Source organism: Bos javanicus, chromosome 11 (assembly GCF_032452875.1).
Source record: "Bos javanicus breed banteng chromosome 11, ARS-OSU_banteng_1.0, whole genome shotgun sequence".
Lineage (NCBI taxonomy): Eukaryota > Metazoa > Chordata > Mammalia > Artiodactyla > Bovidae > Bos > Bos javanicus.
In genome coordinates this window covers 7,408,532-7,432,774 of record NC_083878.1, presented here as the reverse complement: position 1 = coordinate 7,432,774, position 24,243 = coordinate 7,408,532, and the positions used below count along the sequence as shown (strand labels likewise).

General features: G+C 45.4%; 1 protein-coding gene and 1 non-coding gene across 2 annotated transcripts in view; one reads left to right on the top strand and one right to left on the bottom strand.

Moving 5' to 3' along the window:
• Nucleotides 1–24,243, bottom strand: part of SLC9A4 (solute carrier family 9 member A4) — a 56,405-nt gene that overhangs the window by 28,889 nt on the left and 3,273 nt on the right. The window contains exons 2-3 of the mRNA XM_061431795.1: nt 17,236–17,699; nt 725–984 (exon numbers count right to left, since the gene is read on the bottom strand). Of these exons, the coding sequence (XP_061287779.1) occupies nt 725–984; nt 17,236–17,699 (724 nt within the window). The remainder of the gene's footprint in view (nt 1–724; nt 985–17,235; nt 17,700–24,243) is intronic.
• Nucleotides 1,045–1,151, top strand: LOC133257926 (U6 spliceosomal RNA). Its single transcript, XR_009739774.1, has one exon. It is a non-coding gene; the product is annotated as a U6 spliceosomal RNA (small nuclear RNA).

The following is a 24,243-nucleotide window of genomic DNA, read 5'->3' as shown; positions in this document are numbered from 1 at the left end:
ACTCCACACTGACCAGTCCTGGAGCAATGACATGACTTAAGTGAAAGAGCAGAAAGCAGAGTCCAGGAATGACAGTAGTTCCTGGCATGCTTCCTTTTGTGCTATGCTAAGTCACTTCAGTCATGTCCGATTCTGTGCCACCCCATAGACGGCAGCCCACCAGGCTCCCCTGTCCCTGGGATTCTCCAGGCAAGAACACTGGAGTGGGTTGCCATTTCCTTCTCCAATGCATGAAAGTGAAAAGTGAAAGTGAAGTCGCTCAGTCGTGTACGACCCTCAGCGACCCCATGGACTGCAGCCCACCAGGCTCCTCCGTCCATGGGATTTTCCAGGCAAGAGTACTGGAGTGGGGTGCCATTGCCTTCTCCAATGCTTCCCTTTAAAATAATGCATTTTTCAAGGAAAAAAGGTAACAACTGAAGTGAGACCTTAACCTTGAACCTCTCCCGGCTCATCTCCGCACCAGCTTTTCTGAGCATTATAAACTTGCTAAGCAAGCTCTCTTCAGGCAAATCACCAGGACAGAGCAAGCGCAGGTGCTGGGGAGAACATTTGTTTGGCAAAGGACCTAAACTGGATTTGACAGAAGTTCAAGAAACCTGAATCCTCCTGCATCGCTTTTGAGGACTAGCTTTAGAAGTCGGGCCTTTCCCAATTCTGGTCCACAAGATGTGGTCCTAAACTCTCCTTATGGGATGGGAGTGGGTCCTCCGTTTGTACTCACGCCAGGATGCCAGAGAGGTAGAGTGTCTCGGCCACTAGGTAGGACAGGTAGCTGAACATGAAGACGATGAGGGGTTCGATCGCAGAGATGTTCTGGGTGAAACGGGTGATAAACGCAGAAATGAATCCAAAGATGACGCCAAAAAATGCCCCCCCGCACCCAACGATGATGAAGCGGGCACATCCAGCCAAAATGTCCACGGGTTCTATGTCTTCAAATTTGTGCATCTTCGTGAAGGCAATTAAGATGTTATACAAGACCTAGATGAAAAGAAAATGAGAAAAAGGAAAGTAGACTTAAATTAGAAGTGAGAAACAGTTGTGCTTGCTTTGGCAGCACATATACTAAAATTGGAATGACACAGAGAAGATCAGCACTGCCCCTGCTCAAGGATGACATGCAAATTTGTGAAGAGTTCCACATTTTTTTTCACCCCAATACAAAATAAAAAGTTTAAAGTTTGGGGAAAAATAAAAATAAATTAAAAAAAATTTTAAGCATCTTAGAAAAAAGAAAAAGAAATCAAGGTAGCCTTTACAAAGTCATCTACATAAATCTTCCAGCTAGTAATACCAGCCAGTCCTTACCATGAGTTCATATGTTAACTTGTTTAAATTATTCATTAAAATTAATGAAATTAATTCTAAAGAAACAAATGAAAAACAGTTTACACACAGATTCTTTTTTTTTAATTGTTTTATTGTGGTAAAGTCGCATAATATAAAACATACTATTTTGACCAGGTTTAACTGTACAGTTCAGTAAATGGCAACCCACTCCAGTGGTCTTGCCTGGAGAATCCCAGGGACGGGGGAGACTGGTGGCTGCTGTCTACGGGGTCACACAGAGTGGGACATGACTGAAGTGACTTAGCAGTAGCAGTCAGTGGTACTAAGTACATTCACATTGTTCTGCAACTCTCACCATCATCCATTTCCCAATTTTCCACCATCCTAAATTTAAACTCTGTCCCTAATAAACACTAAGTCCCCAGCCACACAATCTATTAATATACTTTCTGACTCTATGGATTAGTCGCCTATTCTAGGTACCTCGTATGAGTGGAATCAAAACCTATGTGTCTACACCTACTGTATACTGGAATGCATTTTCAAGCTTAGCTTAACCCATGTTCTATAAACAGATTGTACCTTAATTCTTTTCTGCCCACTGTGCTGTACAGTAGGTTCTCATTAGTTATCTACTTTATACATCGTTGGTTTACACACAGATTCTTAACTTTGGGTCTAGTTGAATAATACACCACAATAAATTGCATAAGAAGAAATATTGACACAGCTGCGAAAGATTATATGCATTCCAAATCATTTAAACCTGTTCGGCTTCAGGGAGTAAGTACAATCTGTCCTTTGCTCAGTTGTGTCTGTCTCTGTGTGACCCTATAGACTGTAGCCCCCAGGCTTCTCTGTCCATGGGATTCTCCAGGCAAGAATACTGGAGTGGGTTGCCATGCCCTCCTCCAGGGGATCTTCCCGACCCAGGGATCAAAACTGCGTCTCTTGTGTCTCCTGCATCGGCAGGGGTTTCTTTACCACTAAACTACCTGGGCAGCCCCAAGAAGTATAATACAGCTTTAAAGCATGGAGCACCTGCTTCGCGCCAGCCTCTTCGCTGAGTTTGGTGTCATTATCAATTGATTTCCTCTGGCTCTGAATGCACCCTTCAACACAGGCTCCATAATAAACAATGGAAGTCTTTTATTGCTCTCAGGAGTCAGGATGGAATCGATTCATACACTTTTTGCTGTCCATTTGCACATGAAGATCCAGAGTGTTATCCAGCCCAGCACAGGTTTTGTCTTTGGAATGTGAGTTGGCAGAGAGCAACATTTCTGAAAGTACTTCAAGTGTTACCAGTCTTCATCTGGGTGGCTTCATCTAGTGAACTCTACTAACGGAGGGGAAGGACCATGAGGGGGGCATGCAACGGCCCCTCTGCTCACAGGCCCTCATGCCCCGCTCCAGGGCAGCTTGGCCACACTGCCTTCTATGTTAGTTCCCTAGGGCTGCTGTAACAAGGCTTCCCAGGAGGCGCTAATGGTAAGGAACCCATCTGCCAATGCAGGAGACACAAAGGTTCTATCCCTGAGTTGGGAATATCCCCTGGAGGAGGAAATGGCAACCCACTCCAGAATTCTTGCCTAAGACATCCCATGGGCAGAGGAGCCTGGCGGGTTATAGTCCACGGAGTCGCAAAGAGTCGGACACAACTGAATACATGGGCACGGATATTATTTAAGCAAAGCAAAACCATGCTCTAAGAAAAACCTTGCCTGAGTTTTTGCAAGAAAATTGTGACTTATGGTTTCAAAAGGAATCCAAAAGAAACTTAGTGGTTGTATCCCAACTCAGTGACTTTCTTTAGTTCGATTTAACCTTTTGCCTGACCTTGGGGCAACCCACGTGCAGGTCTCAGAAGGCCTGGGTGTTGCACTTTGGAGCTGTGCTCATGTCCCAAGGAGTGAAGCCAAGACGAGAAGCTGGAAGCTAGCATGAGACTCAAAAAGCAAATCTGAATGAGTCTAATTGAGACTCTGGGAGTTTATTTGACTCTTAAACCCAAGGAAACCCATGGAGTATGATTGAGACTCAAAGATTTGCATGTTTAGGCCACAAAAGAAAACTCTTTTGCATTGCTCTACAGATTATAAGGAGAAGCCTGATCTGTTCCTAGGACCTGGGAAGGTCAACAGGACTAGTCCTGGCCCCAGACACCCGTGCACGCTGCCAGGAAGAGGCTATGGCATTTTCAGAAGCTAAAGTCATACGTATAATTAAGAAGACTACACTTACAGACATAATCCATATGACTACATGGAAAACAATTCTTATCTTTCAAATTATATGGCTGTGAATGTCATTACAGTTATGAAAGATTTTCTTTGGGTTCCTTTCAAATCACAATCATGTGTGTATATTTTTAATATATTGGAAGGGGAAACTCAGCCAATGCTAACGCTCAAACACATCCCTGGCACTAAGGGGAAACAAAATCATATTTACCTTCTTTGCTCAGTGGGCAGGTGCAAAATCGGGACAAAATAAGAAATATATATTTTGGAAAACTTCCCTGGTGGTCTGGTGGCTAAGACTCCATGCTCCCAGAGCAGGGGGCCCTGGTTCCACCCCTGATCAGAGAAGTAGATCCCACATGCTACAACTAAGAATTTGCAAGTCACAACTAAAGATCCCACACGCCACAACCAAAAGACGCCGGAGGAAAAAAAGGATCCTGTGTGCTGCAACTAAACCCCAGTGCAGCCAAATAAATAAATTAAAAAAATAAAATATTAAAAATAAAAAAATATGTATATGTTTTCCTTTGTCCCTAGTACCTGGCACAAATTTCCTAAAGATCTAGTAATTCCCTGAGTCATTTGTAATGAGTGCTTTTCAATCCCTCCTGAATTTACACTAATGAAGTGACTCTTGCTGGGGTTCCCTCTTACCCTGCCGCAAGGAAGGGGACTGGTTGCTGGAGGAAACAACCATGTGATGGTAAGGTTGTATCTTTCATCCCTACTCCCTGACCCTCCAGGAAGAGGAGAAAGGCTGGAGCTTGATTTCAATACTCAGTGGCCAACAACGTCATCAGTCATGCCTAAGTAATGCAACTTCCGGAAAAACCCCAAAGAACAGTGTTCAGAAAGCTTACAGGTTGGTGCTGGGAGGGTGGTGCACCTGGAGAAGACATGGAAGCTCTGCACACACTCCTCGGGACCTCACCCTACACATCCCTTTCATTTGGTTGTTCCTGAGTTGCACCCTTTCCAAAAATCTGGCTGTTGCTGTTCAGTCGCTCAGTCATGTCTGATTCTTTGAGACCCCATGGACTGCACACCAGGCTTTCCCGTCCTTCACTATCTCCTGGAGTTTGCTTAAACTCATGTCCACTGAGTAGATGATGCCATCCAGCCATCTCATCCTCTGTCATCCCTTCTCTTCCTCCCTCAGTCTTTCCCAGCATCAGGATCTTTTCCAACAAGTCAGCTCTTTACATCAGGTAGCCAAAGTATTGGAACTTCAGCTTCAATCCTTCCAATGACTATTCAGGGTTGAAGTCCTTTAAGATTGAAATAAACTGGAAATAAAAACTAAGCTGCTTTCCTGAGTTCTATAAGCTGTTCCGGCAAATTGTCAAACCTAAAGAGCGAGTTGTGGGGACGCCCAATTTTACAGCCAGTCAGTCAGAAGTATGTTGTCTTGTGGTCGGTGCCTGATGTCAAGGAGTCTTATGGGACAGAGCCCTTAACCTGTGGGGTTTGTGCTAATTCTGAATACTTAGTGTCAGAACTGAAACAAATTGCAGGACATTAAGTTGGTATCTGAAGATTTGGAGAACTGGTTGGAATTGGGAAAAACATGCACACATTTGGTGTCAGAAGTCATGCTGTTAAAAAACAGTTTAGAGAAGTTTCATTAAGTGGTCCTTTTCTGTTACCTTTAACAAGCTCACCAACCTCCCAAGATCACAGTACTGGTAACCCTTTATGGACACCACTATAAAAGTTTGCAAAGGTCTTTCAACACAGAAAATAATGATCAAAGACACCTGCCCACCACCCAGGGTTTAGCAGAAGTGGAGAGTCAATTTCAAATGTGCTGGTATTTGTTTTTTTACCAACTTTACCGAGGAATGATATACAAATGATAGACTGGAGATGCAGTTCAATCCCTGGGTCAGGAAGATCCCCAGGAGAAGGAAATGGCAATCCACATGAGTATTCATGCTGGGCAATTCCATGGACGGGGAAGCCTGGTGGGCCACAGTCTATGGGGTTACAAAGAGTCAGACATGACTTAGCGACTAAAAAACAACAAATATGTGTGTGTGTGTGTGTGTGTGTGTGTGTGTGTATATATATATATATATATATATACACACATACATATAGCAAGATGAGTCAGTAATATACTGTGTACTACACTGTGTAATATAAATACTAATATAATATAATATACTAATGTAATATAATATAAATACTGTGTAATATACTGTGTATACACACATATATTCAGTATATTACTGACTCACCTTGCTATATATCTGAAACTAACTTTCAGATAAGTGTAGATAAACTACACTTCAATTTAAATTAGAAAAAAAGCTTTAAAAAATGACAGAAGGGAAGAAACTTTTACCTTACTTCTAAAAAAAGGTCAGAAAATTTAACAAAGAGTGGCAGGATTTTATTGATTTAGGACACAGCAAAGAAGTTTCTTTAAGGAGCGTCTTTTCAATTTAAAAAGCCTGACACTCCTTCTCAGCTTAAAACATGGTAGGGTAAAGGACAGACCATACTTCATAGCTGCTGTTACCATCTACCTGCCAATCACTTTCAAATACACATTTCCCTCCAATCTCTCTTCCAGGCTCTAGACTCCTATTTCTAAAACTAGGGAAAATTTCTTTTCAGTGGGCTGATTTGATGGCATCTCAGACTTAGCAGTTCAGAACTAAGAGTGATCTTGTCAAAGTGTTAGTCACTCAGTCGTGTCCAACTCTTTGCTACCCCATGGATTACTGGTGGACATTTGCCCACCAGGCTCCTCTGTCCATGGGATTCTCTAGGCAGGAATATGGAGTGGGTGGAGAGTGCCATTCCCTTCTCTAGGGGGTCTTCCCAAGCCAGGGATGGAACTTGAGTCTCCCTCACTGCATGCAGATTCTTTACCCTCTGAGTCACCAAGGAAGGCCCAGTAGTGATCACTCACCCACAACTGCTCCTCAACCCTGATCCCATCAAGGAACCAACCAGCCTGACATTTCTCATCACCTCCACGCCAACCTGGAGCAAATGCCCAGAGGACTGATTTCACCATCTGGCATCAGTCCACCTACAGGACCAGATGGGAGTCGGATCCCACAGGTTAAGGGTTCAGCCTCGCAGGACAGCCCCTCCTCTGCTTCAGATGTCCAGCACAAGTAAGTCCAGGTTGTCACCTGGGTTTCTGACTCACCAGCTATAGACCCTCCTTAAGTAAGTAAGTAAGGTCGCTCAGTCGTGCCTGACTGTTTGCGACCCCGTGGACTGTAGCCCACCAGGCTCCTCTGTCCATGGGATTCTCCAAGCAAGAATACTGGAGTGGGTTGCCATTTCCTTCTCCAGGGGAACTTCCCGACCCAGGGATCGAACCCAGGTCTCCCGCATTGTAGGCAGACGCTTTAAGCTCTGAGCCAGCAGGGAAGACCCTCCTGGGGTTGGTTAATTTGCTAGAATGGCTCACAGAACTCAGAGAAACATCTTACTAACTTGACGACTGATTTACTACAGAAGGAGCAGCCAGATGGAAGAGATTCTTAGGACAAAGGATGGGGGCAGGGTTGTGGGGCTCCTATGCCCTCCCCAGGACCACCACCCTCCCCAAATCTCCACCAACCTGAAAGCTCTCCAAAGCCAATCCTCTAGGCTTTTTCCGGAGGCTTCGTTACATAGGCTGGGTTGATTAAATCACCGGTCATGGGTGACTGACTTTACTCCAGCTCAGCTCCCTTTCCTGTAGGTGGGAGGGGGGAGGCTTAAGGAGGGAGACTGAGAAGTCCAACTCCTTAATTATAAGGTTGATTCCACTGGCAACCAGCCCTCTTCCCCTACGTAGGGGCTTTCCAAAAGTCACTTCATTAGCATAACAAATTCAGCTCTCTTCACTTAGGAAATTCCAAGTGTTTTAAGGAGCTCAATGCCCTGAATGAGCATGAGCTGGTTGGATGGCATCACTGACTCAATGGACATGAGTTTGAGCAAATTCCAGGAGATAGTGAAGGACAGGGAAGCCTGGCGTGCTGCAGTCCATGGGGTTGGGTTGCAAAAAGTTGGACACAACCGAGCAGCTGAACAACAATAGCAATGCCCTGAATGGGGACAAAGAGCAAATATATATGTTTCTTCTTGTAAATCATAATATTACAAACAGCGAAGGTCTGTGCTTCACTCTGTGCCAGGTGTTGTTTTGAATGCTTACGTGTATCAACTCACTTGAACCCTCAGACATCCTGGCTCCAGTCTGCAGAAAGGAAACTGGGGGTCAGAGGGGTTAAGTCACTCAACTGAAGGCACACAGTTTGCAGGTAAACAAGCCAGGCCTTGAACTAGGGCATGTGGCCTCCCTGTCCATGCTCACGGGCACAATGTACTGCCTCTTGAATGTGATCTTCCTGGAGCTAGGATTTCTTTGCTGCAGGAAAATATTAATATAAACCAGAGAGAATTATGGAGGAAACTGCTGCTGCTGCTGCTGCTAAGTCTCTTCAGTTGTGTCTGACTCTGTGCAACCCCATAGATGGCAGCCCACCAGGCTCCCCTGTCCCTGGGATTCTCCAGGCAAGAACACTGGAGTGGGTTGCCATTTCCTTCTCCAATGCAGGAAAGTGAAAAGTGAAAGTGAAGTTGCTCAGTCGTCTCCGACTCTTAGCGACCCTATGGACTGCAGCCCACCAGGCTCCTCTGTCCATCGGATTTTCCAGGCAAGAATACTAGAGTGGGGTGCCATTGCCTTCTCCTATGGAGGAAAATTCACCCCCAAATGAATGTTTTTGAAAATCTCTTCCAAATTAGATACAGTTTCCTCTGGCAAGCTGTTCCCCTGCCATCCTAGCTTGCTTTGAATTTAAGACGTCATCCATACCACCTGGGTCAGGATGATCCTCTGGAGGAGGAAATGATAATCCACTCAAGTATTCTTGTTCCCATGGATAGAGGAGCTTGGTGATCCGTGGGATCGCAAAGAGTCAGGCACAACTGAGTGACTCAGCATGCAAGAAGCAAAAGTATGTCAAATACCCGCCAATGTGGCTGGCCGAAGGTTCCTGCTCAGAAACTCTCAGTGGCTCTTCTACCACTCTCTCATCCACTGTGCTCCCAAAGAATGGACCATAGAGGCAGCAAGATGCCCAATGAAGACATTATCAGAGGAAGGAGAAAAACCAGAGGAGAAGAAAGTAGAGGGACAGGGAGCAAGGCGTGAAGAGGCAGCATGGCGTGGCAGTTAGAAGCAGAGATGCTCTGGAGCCAGGCTGCCGAGGTTCAAATCTCAGCCTTGGCCAAGCAGACTTGGGGTCTTCTCAGTGAGGTGGAGGAGGGGGAATGTAGGGACCCCTCAGATGAGGTGGAGGGGGGGATGTTGAGACCCCTCAGTGAGGTGGAGGAGGAGGGTATGGGGTGAGATGGGAGGCGATAGGAACCTTGGTGGCCTTACCTTGTTTATTCCGCAAATTGATGCAGGAAAACCAGGGAGGAATACAAATATAAGAACAAAGTGCCTACAGTACCTGAAGCAGTGCCATATTTAAAACCAAATGCCTACTAGTAGGGAGCTAACCAGCACAGACATCCATGAGCTCAGTTCAGTTCAGTTCAGTCACTCAGTCATTTCCGACTCCTTGTGACCCCACGGACTGCAGAATGCCAGGCCTCCTTGTCCATCACCAACTCTTGGAGCTTACTCAAACTCATGTCCATTGAGTCGGTGATGCCATCCAATCATCTCATCCTGTGTCGTCCCCTTATCTTCCCGCCTTCAATCTTTCCCAGCATCAGAATCTTTTCCAATGAGTCAGCTCTTCACATCAGGTGGCCAAAGTATTGCAATTTCAACTTCAACATCAGTCCTTCCAATGAATATTCAGGACCGATTTCCTTTAGGATGGACTGGTTGGATCTCCTTGCAGTCCAAGGGACTCTCAAGAGTCTTCTCCAAAACCATGACTACTGGAAAAACCATAGCCTTGACTAGATGGACCTGTGTGGACAAAGTAATATCTGCTTTTTAATATGCTGTCTAGGTTGGTCATAACTTTCCTTCCAAGCAGCAAGTGTCTATTAATTTCATGGCTGCAATCACCATCCACAGTGACCTTGGAGACCCAAAAAATAAAGTCTGACACTGTTTCCACTGTTTCCCCATGTATTTGCCATGAAGTGATGGGACCAGATGCCATGATCTTAGTTTTCTCAATGTCGAGTTTTAAGCCAAATTTTTCACTCTCCTCTTTCACTTTCATCAAGAGGCTCTTTAGTTCCTCTTCACTTTCTGCCATAAGGGTGGTGTCATCTGCATATCTGAGGTTATTGATATTTCTCCCAGCAATCTTGATTCCAGCTTGTGCTTCATCCAGCCCAGCATTTCTCATGATGTACTCTACATATACGTTAAATAAGCCGGGTGACAATATACAACCTTGACGTTCTCCTTTGCCTATTTGGAACCAGTCTGTTGTTCCATGTCCAGTTCTAGCTGTTGCTTCCTGACCTGCATACAGATTTCTCAAGAGGCAGGTCAGGTGGTCTCGTATGCCCGTCTCTTTCAGAATTTTCCACAGTTTATTGTGATTCACACAGTCAAAGGCTTTGACCTGAGCTGGTGTGATATAAAACAATAGCCAGCATGCATGGGGTTCTCCCTGCATGCTGAGCACTCACTGTTCTAAAAGCTTAACAGGAATTTTCTAGTGGTCTTAAGAGCTAAGTAATACCATCACCCTAATTTTACAGAACTCAGGCACAGAGATGACCAGAATCTTTCCTGGATCCACATGCTGGACTTGGCCAAACAAGCCAACTCTATTTTGGAGAAAGACCGCTGTATTTCCTGCCCACTGGACATGAGCCCAGTCTCCTCGTCAGTAACATATGGGTTCTCTCCTGTCTTTCCAGCTCCATGAGTTGAACATTCAAAGGGTAAGAATAAGAGAGAAGAGAAAGGGGGACTTCCCTGGTGGCTCAGTGTAAAGAATCCACCTGCCAATGCAGGAGACACAGGGTCAAATCCCCGGGTCAGAAAGATCCCACATGCCGACGAACAACTAAGCCCCTGCGTCACAACTTTTGTGCTCCAGATCCCATGCTCGGCAACAAGAGAAGCCACTGCAATGAGGAACCCATGCACAGCAATGGAGAGTAGCCCCTGCTCACTGCAACTAGAGAAAAGCCTAAGCATCAATGAAGAGCCAACACAGCCAGATACAAATAAAATGAGAAAAGAGAAAAGAGAATGGGAAGAGACCTCCTTGTGCACCCATGTCTGGTCCATCGTGGCCAGGCCGGATGCCCTGCAACTTTTCTCCTTTTGCCATAGTTTCTTCATCTGTGAAATATGGTTATTCATTCAGGCCTGACAGTAAAAATCTAGGGATTGGATCAAATAGTAAATGCACAAGTGACCCCATACAGAGCCTGGACATAGCAGCTGCTTCTCTCTTTCTGCTGTGAAATTGGCCATGAGGTTCAACTGAGGATGGGTGGTGGTTTAGTTGCTAAGTCGTGTTTGACTCTTGTGACCCCATGGACTATAGCCCACCAGGATCCTGCATCCATGGGATTTCCCAGGCAAGAATACCGAAGAGGCCAGTTCTTTCTCCAGGGGATCTCCCTGACCCAGGGATCGAACCCACATCTCCTGCACTGGCAGGAGGGTTCTTTACCACTGAGCCACCTGGGACGCATCTGCTGAGGATACTAGTTATTATTTAAAAGGTATTTGGGTTTTGTCTCTGCTTCCTCTGCCCACCACTAAGAAAGTTCTTATGATTAGAGTCATAACCTAAAATATGCAGCAAGAAGGAGAAGTTAAGTGGACAAGAGGCTTGGAGGGTCAGGGCCATCACTCTCTTCCATGGTTCTGCAACATCTTCCCTTCAGCGCCAGGCAGCTCTTCCGTGGATGAGGATCTGCAAAGTTGTCTCAAGTGACCCGCAAATCACAGGTCTCTCTCTGCTGACTCAGACTTTCTGCTGGAAGAGCCCGCGTGTGATGGCTGCCCTCCTCAATGAAAGGGTGAGTCCAAGCCCTGCACTCAAAATACAACTGCCCTGCATTAAATACCAGTTGCTGTCAAACTGCTTTCTAAATCCAGCCCGGAGCTTCTCCAATTTCACGCAGGGATGCAGAAGGGCCCCAGCACACACTTAATATCACTGTGCTGTGGGTGACCACAGAGTGACCTGGAGTGACGTGTGAGCAAGCCCCCATCTCAACCCAGAGCCAACGCCACAGCAGCTTCGCCGGGTGGAGGTCACAGCAGGGCCCTCCACAGATACTCTGGTCAGCCGAAAATTGCAATTTTATTTTGAAATGATCATTTAAAAAAAAAAAAAGTCCAAGTGGAAGCAATTAAACTTTGGGAAAGTCAAACAAATTTCGTCAGCAAAGAACCCCCAAGCCGTGACGGGTCTAGATGTAAAATCTAGAGACAATTCAGGACGAAGTGAGTCTCAAGTTCAGAGGCAGCCAGGGAGATAGCAGAGCCCCATGTTTTCATGGCTGCCTGATGCAAAGAGCTGACTCATTGGAAAAGACCTTGATGCTGGGAAAGACTAACAGCAAGAGAAGAGGGAGACTGAGGATGGGAATGGTTGGATGGCATCACCAACTCAATAGACATGAGTTTTAGCAAACTCTGGGAGATAGTGAAGGAAAGCGTCCATGGAGGTCACAAAGAGTCAGACACGACTTAGTAACTGAACAACAATAAAGACTACGTCTCGGCAAGAAAGTTTATAGGCTGCATCAAGAAAGAGATTGTTCTATGAAAAGTAAGTGAGGTGGTACTGTCATTTCTAAATTTCTCTAACTGTGGAGCCCTATACCAAGATCACCAAGGCCACAGATGTGGAGCCCTGTACCGAGGTCACCTTTTGAAGTGACCGAGCCCCACTTCACTTTCACTTTTCTCTTTCCTGCACTGGAGAAGGAAATGGCAACCCACTCCAGTATGCTTGCCTGGAGAATCCCAGGGACGGGAGCCTGGTGGGCCGCCATCTATGGGATCGCACAGAGTCGGACACGACTGACGTGACTTAGCAGCAGAGCCCCATAGCAACAGTTGCCTTGGATTCCCCTGACCTGAACCATACAGCTCTCGGATCCCATATTAGGTAAAAATGCCCACCCTATAGCGTCCTAACCAATCACCTAATGCCAGCCTTCCTGCAGGAGTTTCCTCTGTCTTGAGGCTACAATAATTGGCTACTATCCCGTGAAAGGTGTCGGCTCTCCCTTGCGATGGCCCACTATTCTAACAGCATCTCTCACTCTAAAAGATATTCACCTCTCATTCTGTCTCGTGTCTGCAAATTCTTCTCCACCTGGCGCACAGACCATGACACTAAACATTTATGAAGAGGAAGTAGAATAATGGCCTCATGATGGGTTGCCAAGAGGCCTTACATGGCATTACAGTCAGCAAGGGACCCCAAGGGACTTGGATATGAGTACAGTGAGATGACGTCTGGAGGCACCATAGCTCAGAGAGGCTGCCCTAGGAGGGGGAACTGGTTCCCAGCTGGCATCACTTATTCTACTGTAACAAAACCCCAAGCAAGAAAGCATCTAAAGAAAGAAAGGGTGGGGGAAAGGGGATCTCCAAGATGAGTCCAGCCCAGTCCTTTCCCAGATGTAGCAATATTTTATATCCAGATGGGTCAGTTTCTTGACACTTAAAGGCCATGAACCAGGAGTTCTCAAACAATAGCCATTGTCTGAGATGCTGGTTAAGAATACAGATTCCCAGGCTTCATTCCCAGAGAGTGGGGATCAGTGGGTCTGGGGTGGGGTTTGGATGTCTGAGTGCCCATCAGACCCACTTGGGGGATTCTGAGGCACAGAGCTTGAGGGCCACATGCTGAGAAATGAGGTCTCTGAATGGGCTGGCAGGCTGGAGCCCAGGGTCCTGTGGCGACTTGCTGACAACTTGGCTTTCTGAGATGCTCACCCAGCAGGAAAGCTTGTGCCCGTCTGATGAGCCTAGAGTCATGCTCAACACTTAGAGATTCTCATTATGAATAAATGAAGTGATTTCTAATTTCAGGTGTGGGTCTTCCACTTGGTGAATCCACCCCATATCTTGGATTATTTTCCCCTGCCCCCAGTACTATCTATTTTGACCTAGTTTGATCAAATTCTCACAATAGAATCTTGTGCCAGGATGAACAAGGTCCTACTGTAGAGCACAGGGAACTATAATCAATATCCTGGGATAAACCACAATGGAAAAGAATTTTAAAAGGAAGGTATGTATGTATATACCTGAGTCTCTTTGCTGTACAGCGGAAGTTAACACAACATGGTAAATTAGCTTCAATAAAACTGATACATGAAAATTCTAAAAAGAGAAAATAAAATTATGACTAACAATACTAAAAAACTGTATGCTAGGTGACTTACATAATTAATTGCAAAAGGGAGAAAATTTTTTTAAAGTTTGTATGATTTTTGGTTATGTACAATGTCAGAAAGCAAAATATGAAAATAATATGATAGTAGGTTTGACTACATACAAATTTAAAACTTTTACAGGAAACCAAGATTTAAAATAATTAAGGAACAAAATGGGAGAAAATATTTGCTTTTTATGTAGCATCCAAAAGTTTAAAATTTAGAAAGTTTAAAAAGTTCCTTTTTAAAGTTTTCTTTAAAAAAAAAAAAAAGATCAGCAAATGGTCTCAAAGAAAAGGGACAAAAATCAATGCTTGCATACAATAATTGGGACACACTTATTAAATATGATTCATTTTTTATATGAAATCCAAGTTTAACTGGTGTCCTATATATTTATTTAAGTCTGACAACCCTGATAGGACATGAACATCCAGTTTGCAGGATAAGAAACACTAATGATCTACAATTGTTGAAAAGATGCTTAATCATCATGCAAATTACAACAAACACTTGTCATCCTTTTTTCTCATTAGATGGGAAAACATTAAGAAAATAAGGCCCTTTGTTGACAGCAACACAAGGAAATATGCACTTATTAATAACACATGTTCTATGGAAATATAAGTCCATAAAGATTTCCAGGAAATCTTGGCAGCTGTGTACATAAAAACTGAAATTAAGGTTTAATATTGTATTTGGTAAAAAGGGGCGGGGTCCTGAGTGACCCTACTGCAAGCTCCCCCTGCAACCTGACACCAGGGTAACATCCTCCAGCCAATAAGCTCCTTATTCAGGGACCAGTAGTTGCATATCCATGCGAACTGGGGCCCAGTTCCCTGCCAGCTTGTGGAATTTGATAAAGAATTGATACATGTATAACTGAATCACTTGGCTGTACACCTGAAACAAATACAACATTGTTAATCAATTAGGATCCAATATAAAAAAAATTCTAAAAAAAGAGCAAAGAACCTCGTCTCATCTCATTATTGCCACCCAAGTAGCTAGCACAATGCCTAGAACAAAATAGGTACCAAATAAATGTTTGTTTAAAAAAAAGTCAAGCACATCTTTCCCGAGGACCCAGGAGGTACCCCATCCTTCTAACAGTGTCTTCTGCAGACACTGAGAGCTCACTGTTTCCAAGTACAGCTCCCACGTGACCCTGTGGGGTGTGTTACGTCTCCTCCCCTGAACTGTGAGTATAAGTGACTAATACACTGTCATTAGTCTCATTTGTTAACTGCTGGAGTCACTCCTGAACCCTCGGGTGGGAATCCCTCCTTTACCAGCTGAATGAAGAAGAGGTGATTAGAATAGCGTCTCTCAACTTTTTAAGTGCACCTATTTTTAAACACTTTTAATTTTTTTAGATTTTTTCAGCATGGACCATTTTAAAAGTCTATCAAATTTGTTGCAATATTGCTTCTGTTTCATGTTTTGTTTTGTTTTGTTTTTGCTGTGACATATGCAAGATCTTAGCTCCCCAACCAGAGGTCGCACCTGTACCCCCTGTACTGGAACATGAAGTCTTAACCACTGGCCCACCAGGGGAGCCCCCAGGTACAACTACTTTTTAACCCAGAAACTTTACTTTCAAGAAACTATCCTATATAAAGGCACACAAGTACAAAAGAGAGATGCATGTAGAAACAAGAATACTTATTGCAGTATTGTTTTTGAAAGTGAAAAACTGGCAACCACGTGAATATCCATCCATGGAGAAATGGTTAAATAAATCATTGCAAACGTCATCTATGAAACACTCTGCAACAGTGGGAAAGATCTAGAAAGAAGTCTAAGATTTGTTACATCTAAGCATACATCTGATATAATCCCACCCAGTTTATGTAGAATGATGCAAGGAGATCCAACCAGTCAATCCTAAAGGAAGTCAACCCTGAATATTCACTGGAAGGACTGATGCTGAAGCTTAAGCTCCAATACTTTGGCCACCTGAGGTGAAGAAGTGACTCACTGGAAAAGACCCTGATGCTGGGAAAGATTGAGGGCAGGAGGAGAAGTAGATGGCAGAGGATGAGATGGTTGGATGGCATCACCGACTCAAGGAATGAATCTGCGCAAATTCGAGGAGGTAGAGAAGGACAAGGATGCCTGGAGTTCTCCAATACAACTTAGCGACTGAACAATAACAATGCTTACCTATGCATATGCCTGTGTTCAACATAAAGACCGGAAGGGATATGGAAACTGGATCCAGGAGGGTGAGGAGAGGGCCAGATGGAGGCTTTTGTTTACTCGGTATAATTTTGTACTATTGGAGTCTCTTACACTGAAAGTGCATTCTAGTATTTGTTATGTGATGTGATATCAATGTAAAAATAAGAAAGGTGCATCGAAGTTTATATAAAATCATGGAGACTAACCCCTGGTGAAGTGCAACAGCCAGTCTAGAATGTTCCAGCACCTCTAGCCAAAGACACCTCTGGGGTTGATGCTCTGTGCTGATCTGGCCTGTAAACGCTTCTCAGCTTCTCTCCCAGAGGACTCCTAAGCAAAGGTGCCCCCTCACATTCTCTATGGGAGTCACACAACTGAGACTGATAAACAAGCCAATGCATTCATGCAAACCCACCATCATCTCTCTCCCGACCCCTATCTTTTATCTAACTTCATCATCTAAATCAGGACTTAAGAAAGAAATCTGAAAGCTGAGGTCCGATGCTGAGAGAACATTAAATCCGAAGTATTGCTTCTCCCAGGCTTCCCAGGTGTCAGTGGTAAAGAATCCGCCTGCCAAGGCAGGAGACACAAGAGACATAGGTTCAACCACTGGATTGGGAAGGTCTCCTGGAGAAGGGAATGACAACCCACTCCAGTATTCCTGCCTGGAGAATCCCATGGACAGAGGAGCCTGCCAACTATAGTCCATGGGGTTGTAAAAGAGATGGACACGACTTAGAAACTAACAACAATAGTGTTGCTCGACCCAGTGTGAAAACACAGAAGAGCCTTTAGCAAGGGTTTCTGCAAAGTGAAAAACCAAATTCACTAGACTTATGCATCCTCTCCTCTGTTTCTCTCTTTAAAGAAGATAGTGGGGATTTCCTCGGCAGTCCAGTGGTTAGGATTTTGCCTTCCAGTGTAGGGGGTTGCAGGTTCAATCCCTGATGGAGGCGCTAATATCCCACATCCTTCTTGGCCAAAAAACACAAAACTTAGAAGCTAATGAAGGCGAGCAGTGTAGCAAGCCAGTGTGGGCACCCTGCAGATCCCAGTGGCGGATGTGGCCAGGCCGCCCGGGCCAGTCTCTGTGCTGCCCGCTTCCCACCCCCGACCCCTGCCCCGCTCCCTGGGGACCGTGTGTGCGTCTCACCACGCTGATGCCGTCATTGAGCAGGGCCTCCCCAAAGATCATCATGTATAGCTGCTCGTTCACACGTGCCTCCTCGAACACGGCCAGGACGGCCACCGGGTCCACGGCCGAGATGAGACTCCCGAACAGCAGGTTCTGAAGCAGGTTGATGTCGCCCAGCCCAAAGGCCGGGACCTGGCAGATCAAGTAGAGCGAGAGGCCGATGCCGAAGGCGTTGAGCAGGGCGCCCAGGCCCGCCCACCACAGGATGGAGCCAAGGTTCTCGAAGAAGGGCCGCGTGGGCATGAAGTAGCCGCTTTCCAGGACGATGGGCGGGAGGAGGTACAAGAAATAGATGCTCGAGTCCATCACCGGCGGGGACTTGTGGTCCGTTCCGAAGATGACCGCGCCTACCAGCGCCCCCACGAGGATGAGCAGGCAACTCTCAGGCATGAGGCCCGGTAGCCTGCGGTTGAGGTGGAAGCCTGCGGAGCAGAGAACCAGGATGAGAGGTGGGCAGGTAACCCGGCTCTGGTCGCTGGGACACCAGTGGAGGTGGGTGCCAGGGGCCTTTCAGAGCCACGCTGATGGGTACCCAGGCAAGCCGGCACGCATCCCCCAGCCTCAGCATCCTTGTCAAGGCTGGAGCTTGACAAGATCAAGTGCTTCCCACAGCCTGTGCAGGTTCTAGAATCTTCTCAGTCCTTCGGTGCCCTCCTGCCTCCTCCTGCTTTCTGCCTCCTCCATCCTGAGGGCTATGAGAGAGAGAACTCGGCTCTCATGCAAAACTCGCCTTTGAAGCTCAAGCAAGAGTCTTGAGGGATCCACAGGACAAACTAGCGAATTTAACAAAAAAATAAGCAACTTCACAGGTATAGAGAACAAACTAGTAGTTACCAGTGGGGAGGGGCACGGGGCCAGGGTAAGATATAGGTAGGGGAGTCAGAGGTGCAAACTATTAGGTGAAGCATAAGCTACAAGGATGTATTGTACAGCATGGAGAATACAGCCAATATTTTATAATAACTATAAATACAGTATATCTTCCCAGGTGGTGCCAGTGGTAAAGAACCCGCCTGCCAATGCAGGAGACATGAAAGACACAGGTTCTGATTCCTGGGTTGGGAAGATCTCCCGGAGGAGGAAATGGCAACCCATTCCAGTATTCTTCTTTGGAGAATTCCATGGACAGAGGAACCCAGCTGGCTACAGTCCATAGGGTCGAACAGAGTCAGACACAACTGAAGACTTAGCACCCATGCATTAATGGAGCATAACCTTTAAAAATTATGAATCACTATGTCCTATACCTGTAACTTATATATACACTGGCACTTCAACTAAAAATAAAATAAAACAAGCATTTTTAACTTAAAAAAAAAATGTCTATCACTGGGATTTAACACCAGCTCCTTCCAAATGTACACCTCCTTCTCGACCAAACCAATAAATAAAGATGAAAAATCTTTGTTTCCCTGATTTAACCAGTGACATTGCCACCCAGTCATCCACTTAAGAGGAAGTCAAGTGGCATTCTTATGAGGACTCCATCACCTCTGCTCCTCATGCATCAGCAACCTATTTTATCACTTACACCTTCCACTCGCTGCCCCTGACACGTATCTACTCTCCTCCACTCCCGTGACTTTCACTGAGGGCAGGTTCTCCCCACTTCTCATCCACTCACTGCAGTGTCTTCCTGACCTCCTACTTCACCCCCCATCTCCCAGCCCATTCCACTTCCTGCTGCCAGATGTTCTACACCATGTATATCTGGGTGTCGAATCCCCGCTCAAGGGATACAGTCCAGGGGGGTCATAAAAAGTCAGACACGACTGAACAACTAAACAACAACAAGGGCTTACATAATCGAATAACAGAAGGGAAGGCATTTTAGAAGGGGAGAACTCGGAGAGAAATAGGGGAGAGTCAGGAATAGCCCAGCTGCTGCTGCTGCTGCTGCTAAGTTGCTTCAGTCGTGTCTGACTCTGTGCGACCCCATAGACGGCAGCCTACCAGGCTCCCCCGTCCATGGGATTTTCCAGGCAAGAGTACTGGAGTGGGGTGCCACTGCCTTCTCCAATAGCCCGGCTAGATGGTTTCAAAAATATCTTCATTCATTGAGTAGATTCACCTTGTTACTGAGTCCAAACTTGCTCTTTGGAGGGCCTGGATGCCAGTTTCTTTAAAACACAGAGGCAGAGGTGGTGAGGAATTAAAGTAAAAAGCCCTGTAATCTTGCAAATATCTCCTGGGATGGCTAGCACTGGGAGGGCATGTGTTAATTTCTTCCTTCCTGTAGCAACCCACAGGTGGACCCAGTCAGGGTGTTTCCCTGAGCAAAGGCACTTTGGTTTAACCTTCAGGCCGAGGGGCTGGGTTCACCAAGGCAGGCCATTATGTACAGACAGTATTCTCTTAGTAAACAGAAGCAACGAGAAGCAAAGGTTAAAGTAAAAGAAACAGATCTGACCTGTAGTCAGATTTTGTTCTTCCCTGCAACAATCTGACTGGAGCACATTTTAATTGGGAAGATTATTAGGGGAAGAGTTGCAAGATAATTTTGAGCTAAACAATGAAGGGTGTGAAATTCAAGGCTAAAGAGGTAGTGTTAGTCCCTCAGTCGAGAGGAGCAACCCCACATCCAAGGAGCGGTAGCTGCGCAGGTGCAGGAGGGCCTAGAGGAGCTACTCCACGTTCAAGGTCAGGAGGGGCGGCGAGGAGATACCCCTCATCCAAGGTAAGGAGCAGCAGCTGTGCTTTGCTGGAGCAGCCGTGAAGAGATACCCCACGTCCAAGGTAAGAGAAACCCAAGTAAGACGGTAGGTGTTGCAAGAGGGCATCAGAGGGCAGACACACTGAAACCATACTCACAGAAAACTAGTCAATCTAATCACATGGACCACAGCCTGGTCTAACTCTATGAAACTAAGCCACGCCCGTGGGGCAACCCAAGACGGGCGGGTCATGGTGGAGAGGTCTGACAGAATGTGGTCCACTGGAGAAGGGAATGGCAAACGTCTTCAGTATTCTTGCCTTGAGAACCCCATGAACAGTATGAAAAGGCAAAATGATAGGATACTGAAAGGGGAACTCCCCAGGTCAGTAGGTGCCCAATATGCTACTGGAGATGAGTGGAGAAATAACTCCGGAAAGAATGAAGAGACGGAGCCAAAGCAAAAACAATACCCAGTTGTGGATGTGACTGGTGATAGAAGCAAGGTCTGATGCTGTAAAGAGCAATATTGCATAGGAACCTGGAATGTTAGGTCCATGAATCAAGGCAAATTGGAAGTGGTCAAACAGGAGATGGCAAGAGTGAACGTCGACATTCTAGGAATCAGCAAACTAAAGTGGACTGGAATGGGTGAATTTAACTCAGATGACCACTATATCTACTACTGTGGGCAGGAATCCCTTAGAAGAAATGGAGTAGCCATCATGGTCAACAAAAGAATCCGAAATGCAGTACTTGGATGCAATCTCAAAAATGAAAGAATGGTCTCTGTTCATTTCCAAGGCAAACCGTTTCAGTATCACAGTAATCCAAGTCTATGCCCTAACCAGTAACGCTGAAGAAGCTGAAGTTGAACGGTTCTATGAAGACCTCCAAGACCTTTTAGAACTAACACCCAAAAAAGATGTCCTTTTCATTATAGGGGACTGGAATGCAAAAGTAGGAAGTCAAGAAACACCGGGAGTAACAGGCAAATTTGCCCTTGGAATATGGAATGAAGCAGGGCAAAGGCTAATAGAGTTTTGCCAAGAGAATGCACTGGTCATAACAAACACCCTCTTCCAACAACATAAGAGAAGACTCTACACACGGACATCACCAGATGGTCAACACTGAAATCAGATTGATTATATTCTTTGCAGCCAAAGATGGAGAAGCTCTATACAGTCACCAAAAACAAGACTGGGAGCTGACTGTGGCTCAGATCATGAACTCCTTATTGGCAAATTCAGACTGAAATTGAAGAAAGTAGGGAAAACCACTAGACCATTCAGGTATGACCTAAATCAAATCCCTTATGATTATACAGTGGAAGTGAGAAATAGATTTAAGGGCCTAGATCTGATAGAGTGCTTGATGAACTATGGAATGAGGTTCGTGACATTGTACAGGAGACAGGGATAAAGACCATCCCCATGGAAAAGAAATGCAAAAAAGCAAAATGGCTGTCTGGGGAGGCCTTACAAATAGCTGTGAAAAGAAGAGAAGTGAAAAGGAAAGGAGAAAAGGAAAGATATAAGCATCTGAATGCAGAGTTCCAAAGAATAGCAAGGAGAGATAAGAAAGCCTTCCTCAGTGATCACTGCAAAGGAATACAGGAAAAGAACAGAATGGGAAAGACTAGAGATCCCTTCAAGAAAATTAGAGATACCAAGGGAACATTTCATGCAAAGATGGGCTCGATAAAGGACAGAAATGGTATGGATCTAACAGAAGCAGAAGATATAAATAAGAGGTGGCAAGAATACACAGAGGAACTGTACAAAAAAGATCTTCATGACCCAGATAATCACGATGACGTGATCACTCACCTAGAGCCAGACATCCTGGAATGTGAAGTCAAGTGGGCCTTAGAAAGCATCACTACAAACAAAGCTAGTGGAGGTGATGGAATTCCAGTTGAGCTATTTCAAATCCTCAAAGATGATGCTGTGAAAGTGCTGCACTCAATATGCCAGCAAATTTGGAAAACTCAGCAGTGGCCACAGGACTGGAAAAGATCAGTTTTCATTCCAATCCCAAAGAAAGGCAATGCCAAAGAATGCTCAAACTACTGCACAATTACACTCATCTCACACACTAGTAAAGTAACGCTCAAAATTCTCCAAGCCAGGCTTCAGCAATACGTGAACCATGAACTTCCAGATGTTCAAGCTGGTTTTAGAAAAGGCAGAGGAACCAGAGATCAAATTGCCAACATCCGCTGGATCATGGGAAAAGCAAGGGAGTTCCAGAAAAACATCTATTTCTGCTTTATTGACTCTGCCAAAGCCTTTGACTGTGTGGATCACAATAAACTGTGGAAAATTCTGAAAGAGATGGGAATACCAGACCACCTGACCTGCCTCTTGAGAAACCTATATGCAGGTCAGGAAGCAACCGTTAGAACTGGACATGGAACCACAGACTGGTTCCAAATAGGAAAAGGAGTATGTCAAGGCTGTGTATTGTCATCCTGCTTATTTAACTTCTATGCAGAGTACATCATGAGAAATGCTGGGCTGGAAGAAACACAAGCTGGAATCAAGATTGCTGGGAGAAATATCAATAACCTCAGATATGCAGATGACACCACCCTTATGGCAGAAAGTGAAGAGGAACTGAAAAGCCTCTTGATGAAAGTGAAAGTGGAAAGTGAAAAAGTTGGCTGAAAGCTCAACATTCAGAAAACGAAGATCATGGCATCCGGTCTCATCACTTCATGGGAAATAGATGGGGAAACAGTGGAAACCGTGTCAGACTTTATTTTTCTGGGCTCCAAAATCACTGCAGATGGTGACTGCAGCCATGAGATTAAAAGACACTTACTCCTTGGAAGGAAAGTTATGACCAACCTAGATAGCATATTCAAAAGCAGAGACATTACTTTGCCAACAAAGGTCCGTCTAGTCAAGGCTATGGTTTTTCCTGTGGTCATGTATGGATGTGAGAGTTGGCCTGTGAAGAAGGCTGAGCACTGAAGAATTGATGCTTTTGAACTGTGGTGTTGGAGAAGACTCTTGAGAGTCCCTTGGCCTGCAAGGAGGTCCAACCAGTCCATTCTTAAGGAGATCATCCCTGGGTGTTCTTTGGAGGGAATGATGCTGAAGCTGAAACTCCAGTACTTTGGCCACCTCATAGGAAGAGTTGACTCATTGGAAAAGACTCTGATGCTGGGTGGGATTGGGGGCAGGAGAAGGGGACGACAGAGGATGAGATGGCTGGATGGCGTCACTGACTCGATGGACGTGAGTCTGAGTGAACTCCGGGAGTTGGTGATGGACAGGGAAGCCTGGTGTGCTGCGATTCATGGGGTTGCAAAGAGTTGGACAGGACTGAGCGACTTAACTGAACTGAACTAATACAATGGACTTTAATTAGTATCCAGAGACACGCCAAACCACACACCCAGCCCACTGGCTTCAAGACCAGTTTAAGTTCGCCTTCTAGAGTGCTGCTTTCTCTGTTTCTTCCTTTTTTTTTTTTCTTATTTATTTTTGGCTGTGCATTATTGCTGCATGAGGGCTTTCTTCAGTTAAGGTGAGCGGAAGCTACATTCAAGTTGCGGTGCCCAGGCTTCTCATTGTGGTGGCTTCTTTTGTTACAGAGCATGGGTTGAAGTGTACAGGCTTCAGCAGCTGTGGTACACAGGCTTAGTTGCCTGCAGCCTGTGAAATCTTCCTGGACCAGGGATCAAACCCGGGTCCCCTGCATTGGCAGGCAGATTCTTAAGCACTGGACCACCAGGGAAGCGCTCTCCATTTCTTACTAAGAGCTTCCTTCTTCTCCTTCTCCCCTCTCTTGCTCCTCTTCCTTCTTCGATGAGTGCTTATTTTAATCACACTTAACTTTTAAAATATGTAAGGTAGGCAGAAGAGCCCCTAGTGTGATTTTTTTCAGGCCCTGTGTCTCCCCCGGGGTGGTCCTGCTTCCAGGAACTGAATTTCCTGAAATGAGCCCACGTCACCTGCCTGAAACTAAGGCGTATCTACACACTGATAGCAGCAAGAGGGTCCAGCCTGTAAGCAGGGCCCTTTCAGGGAAATACTTTGTGAATTTCACCTTTCTCACCTCTTCTCCCTTTCCATAATGGACAAAACAGTCACTCACTTTTAGACTTTACAGTTTCAGGGCCTGAAACTTAAATGGCCACAGATAACTAAGTCCTGCCTGAAAGTCAAAGATGGCCCTTGTTGGAGCACCTATGAGGCACGACTAGACTCACCCATCTTTTCCTTTGAGGCTAGGGACCAAAATGATTCCCACACATTGCCTGGGCGCTCAATACATGTGTCTTGGTAGAAGACTGAATA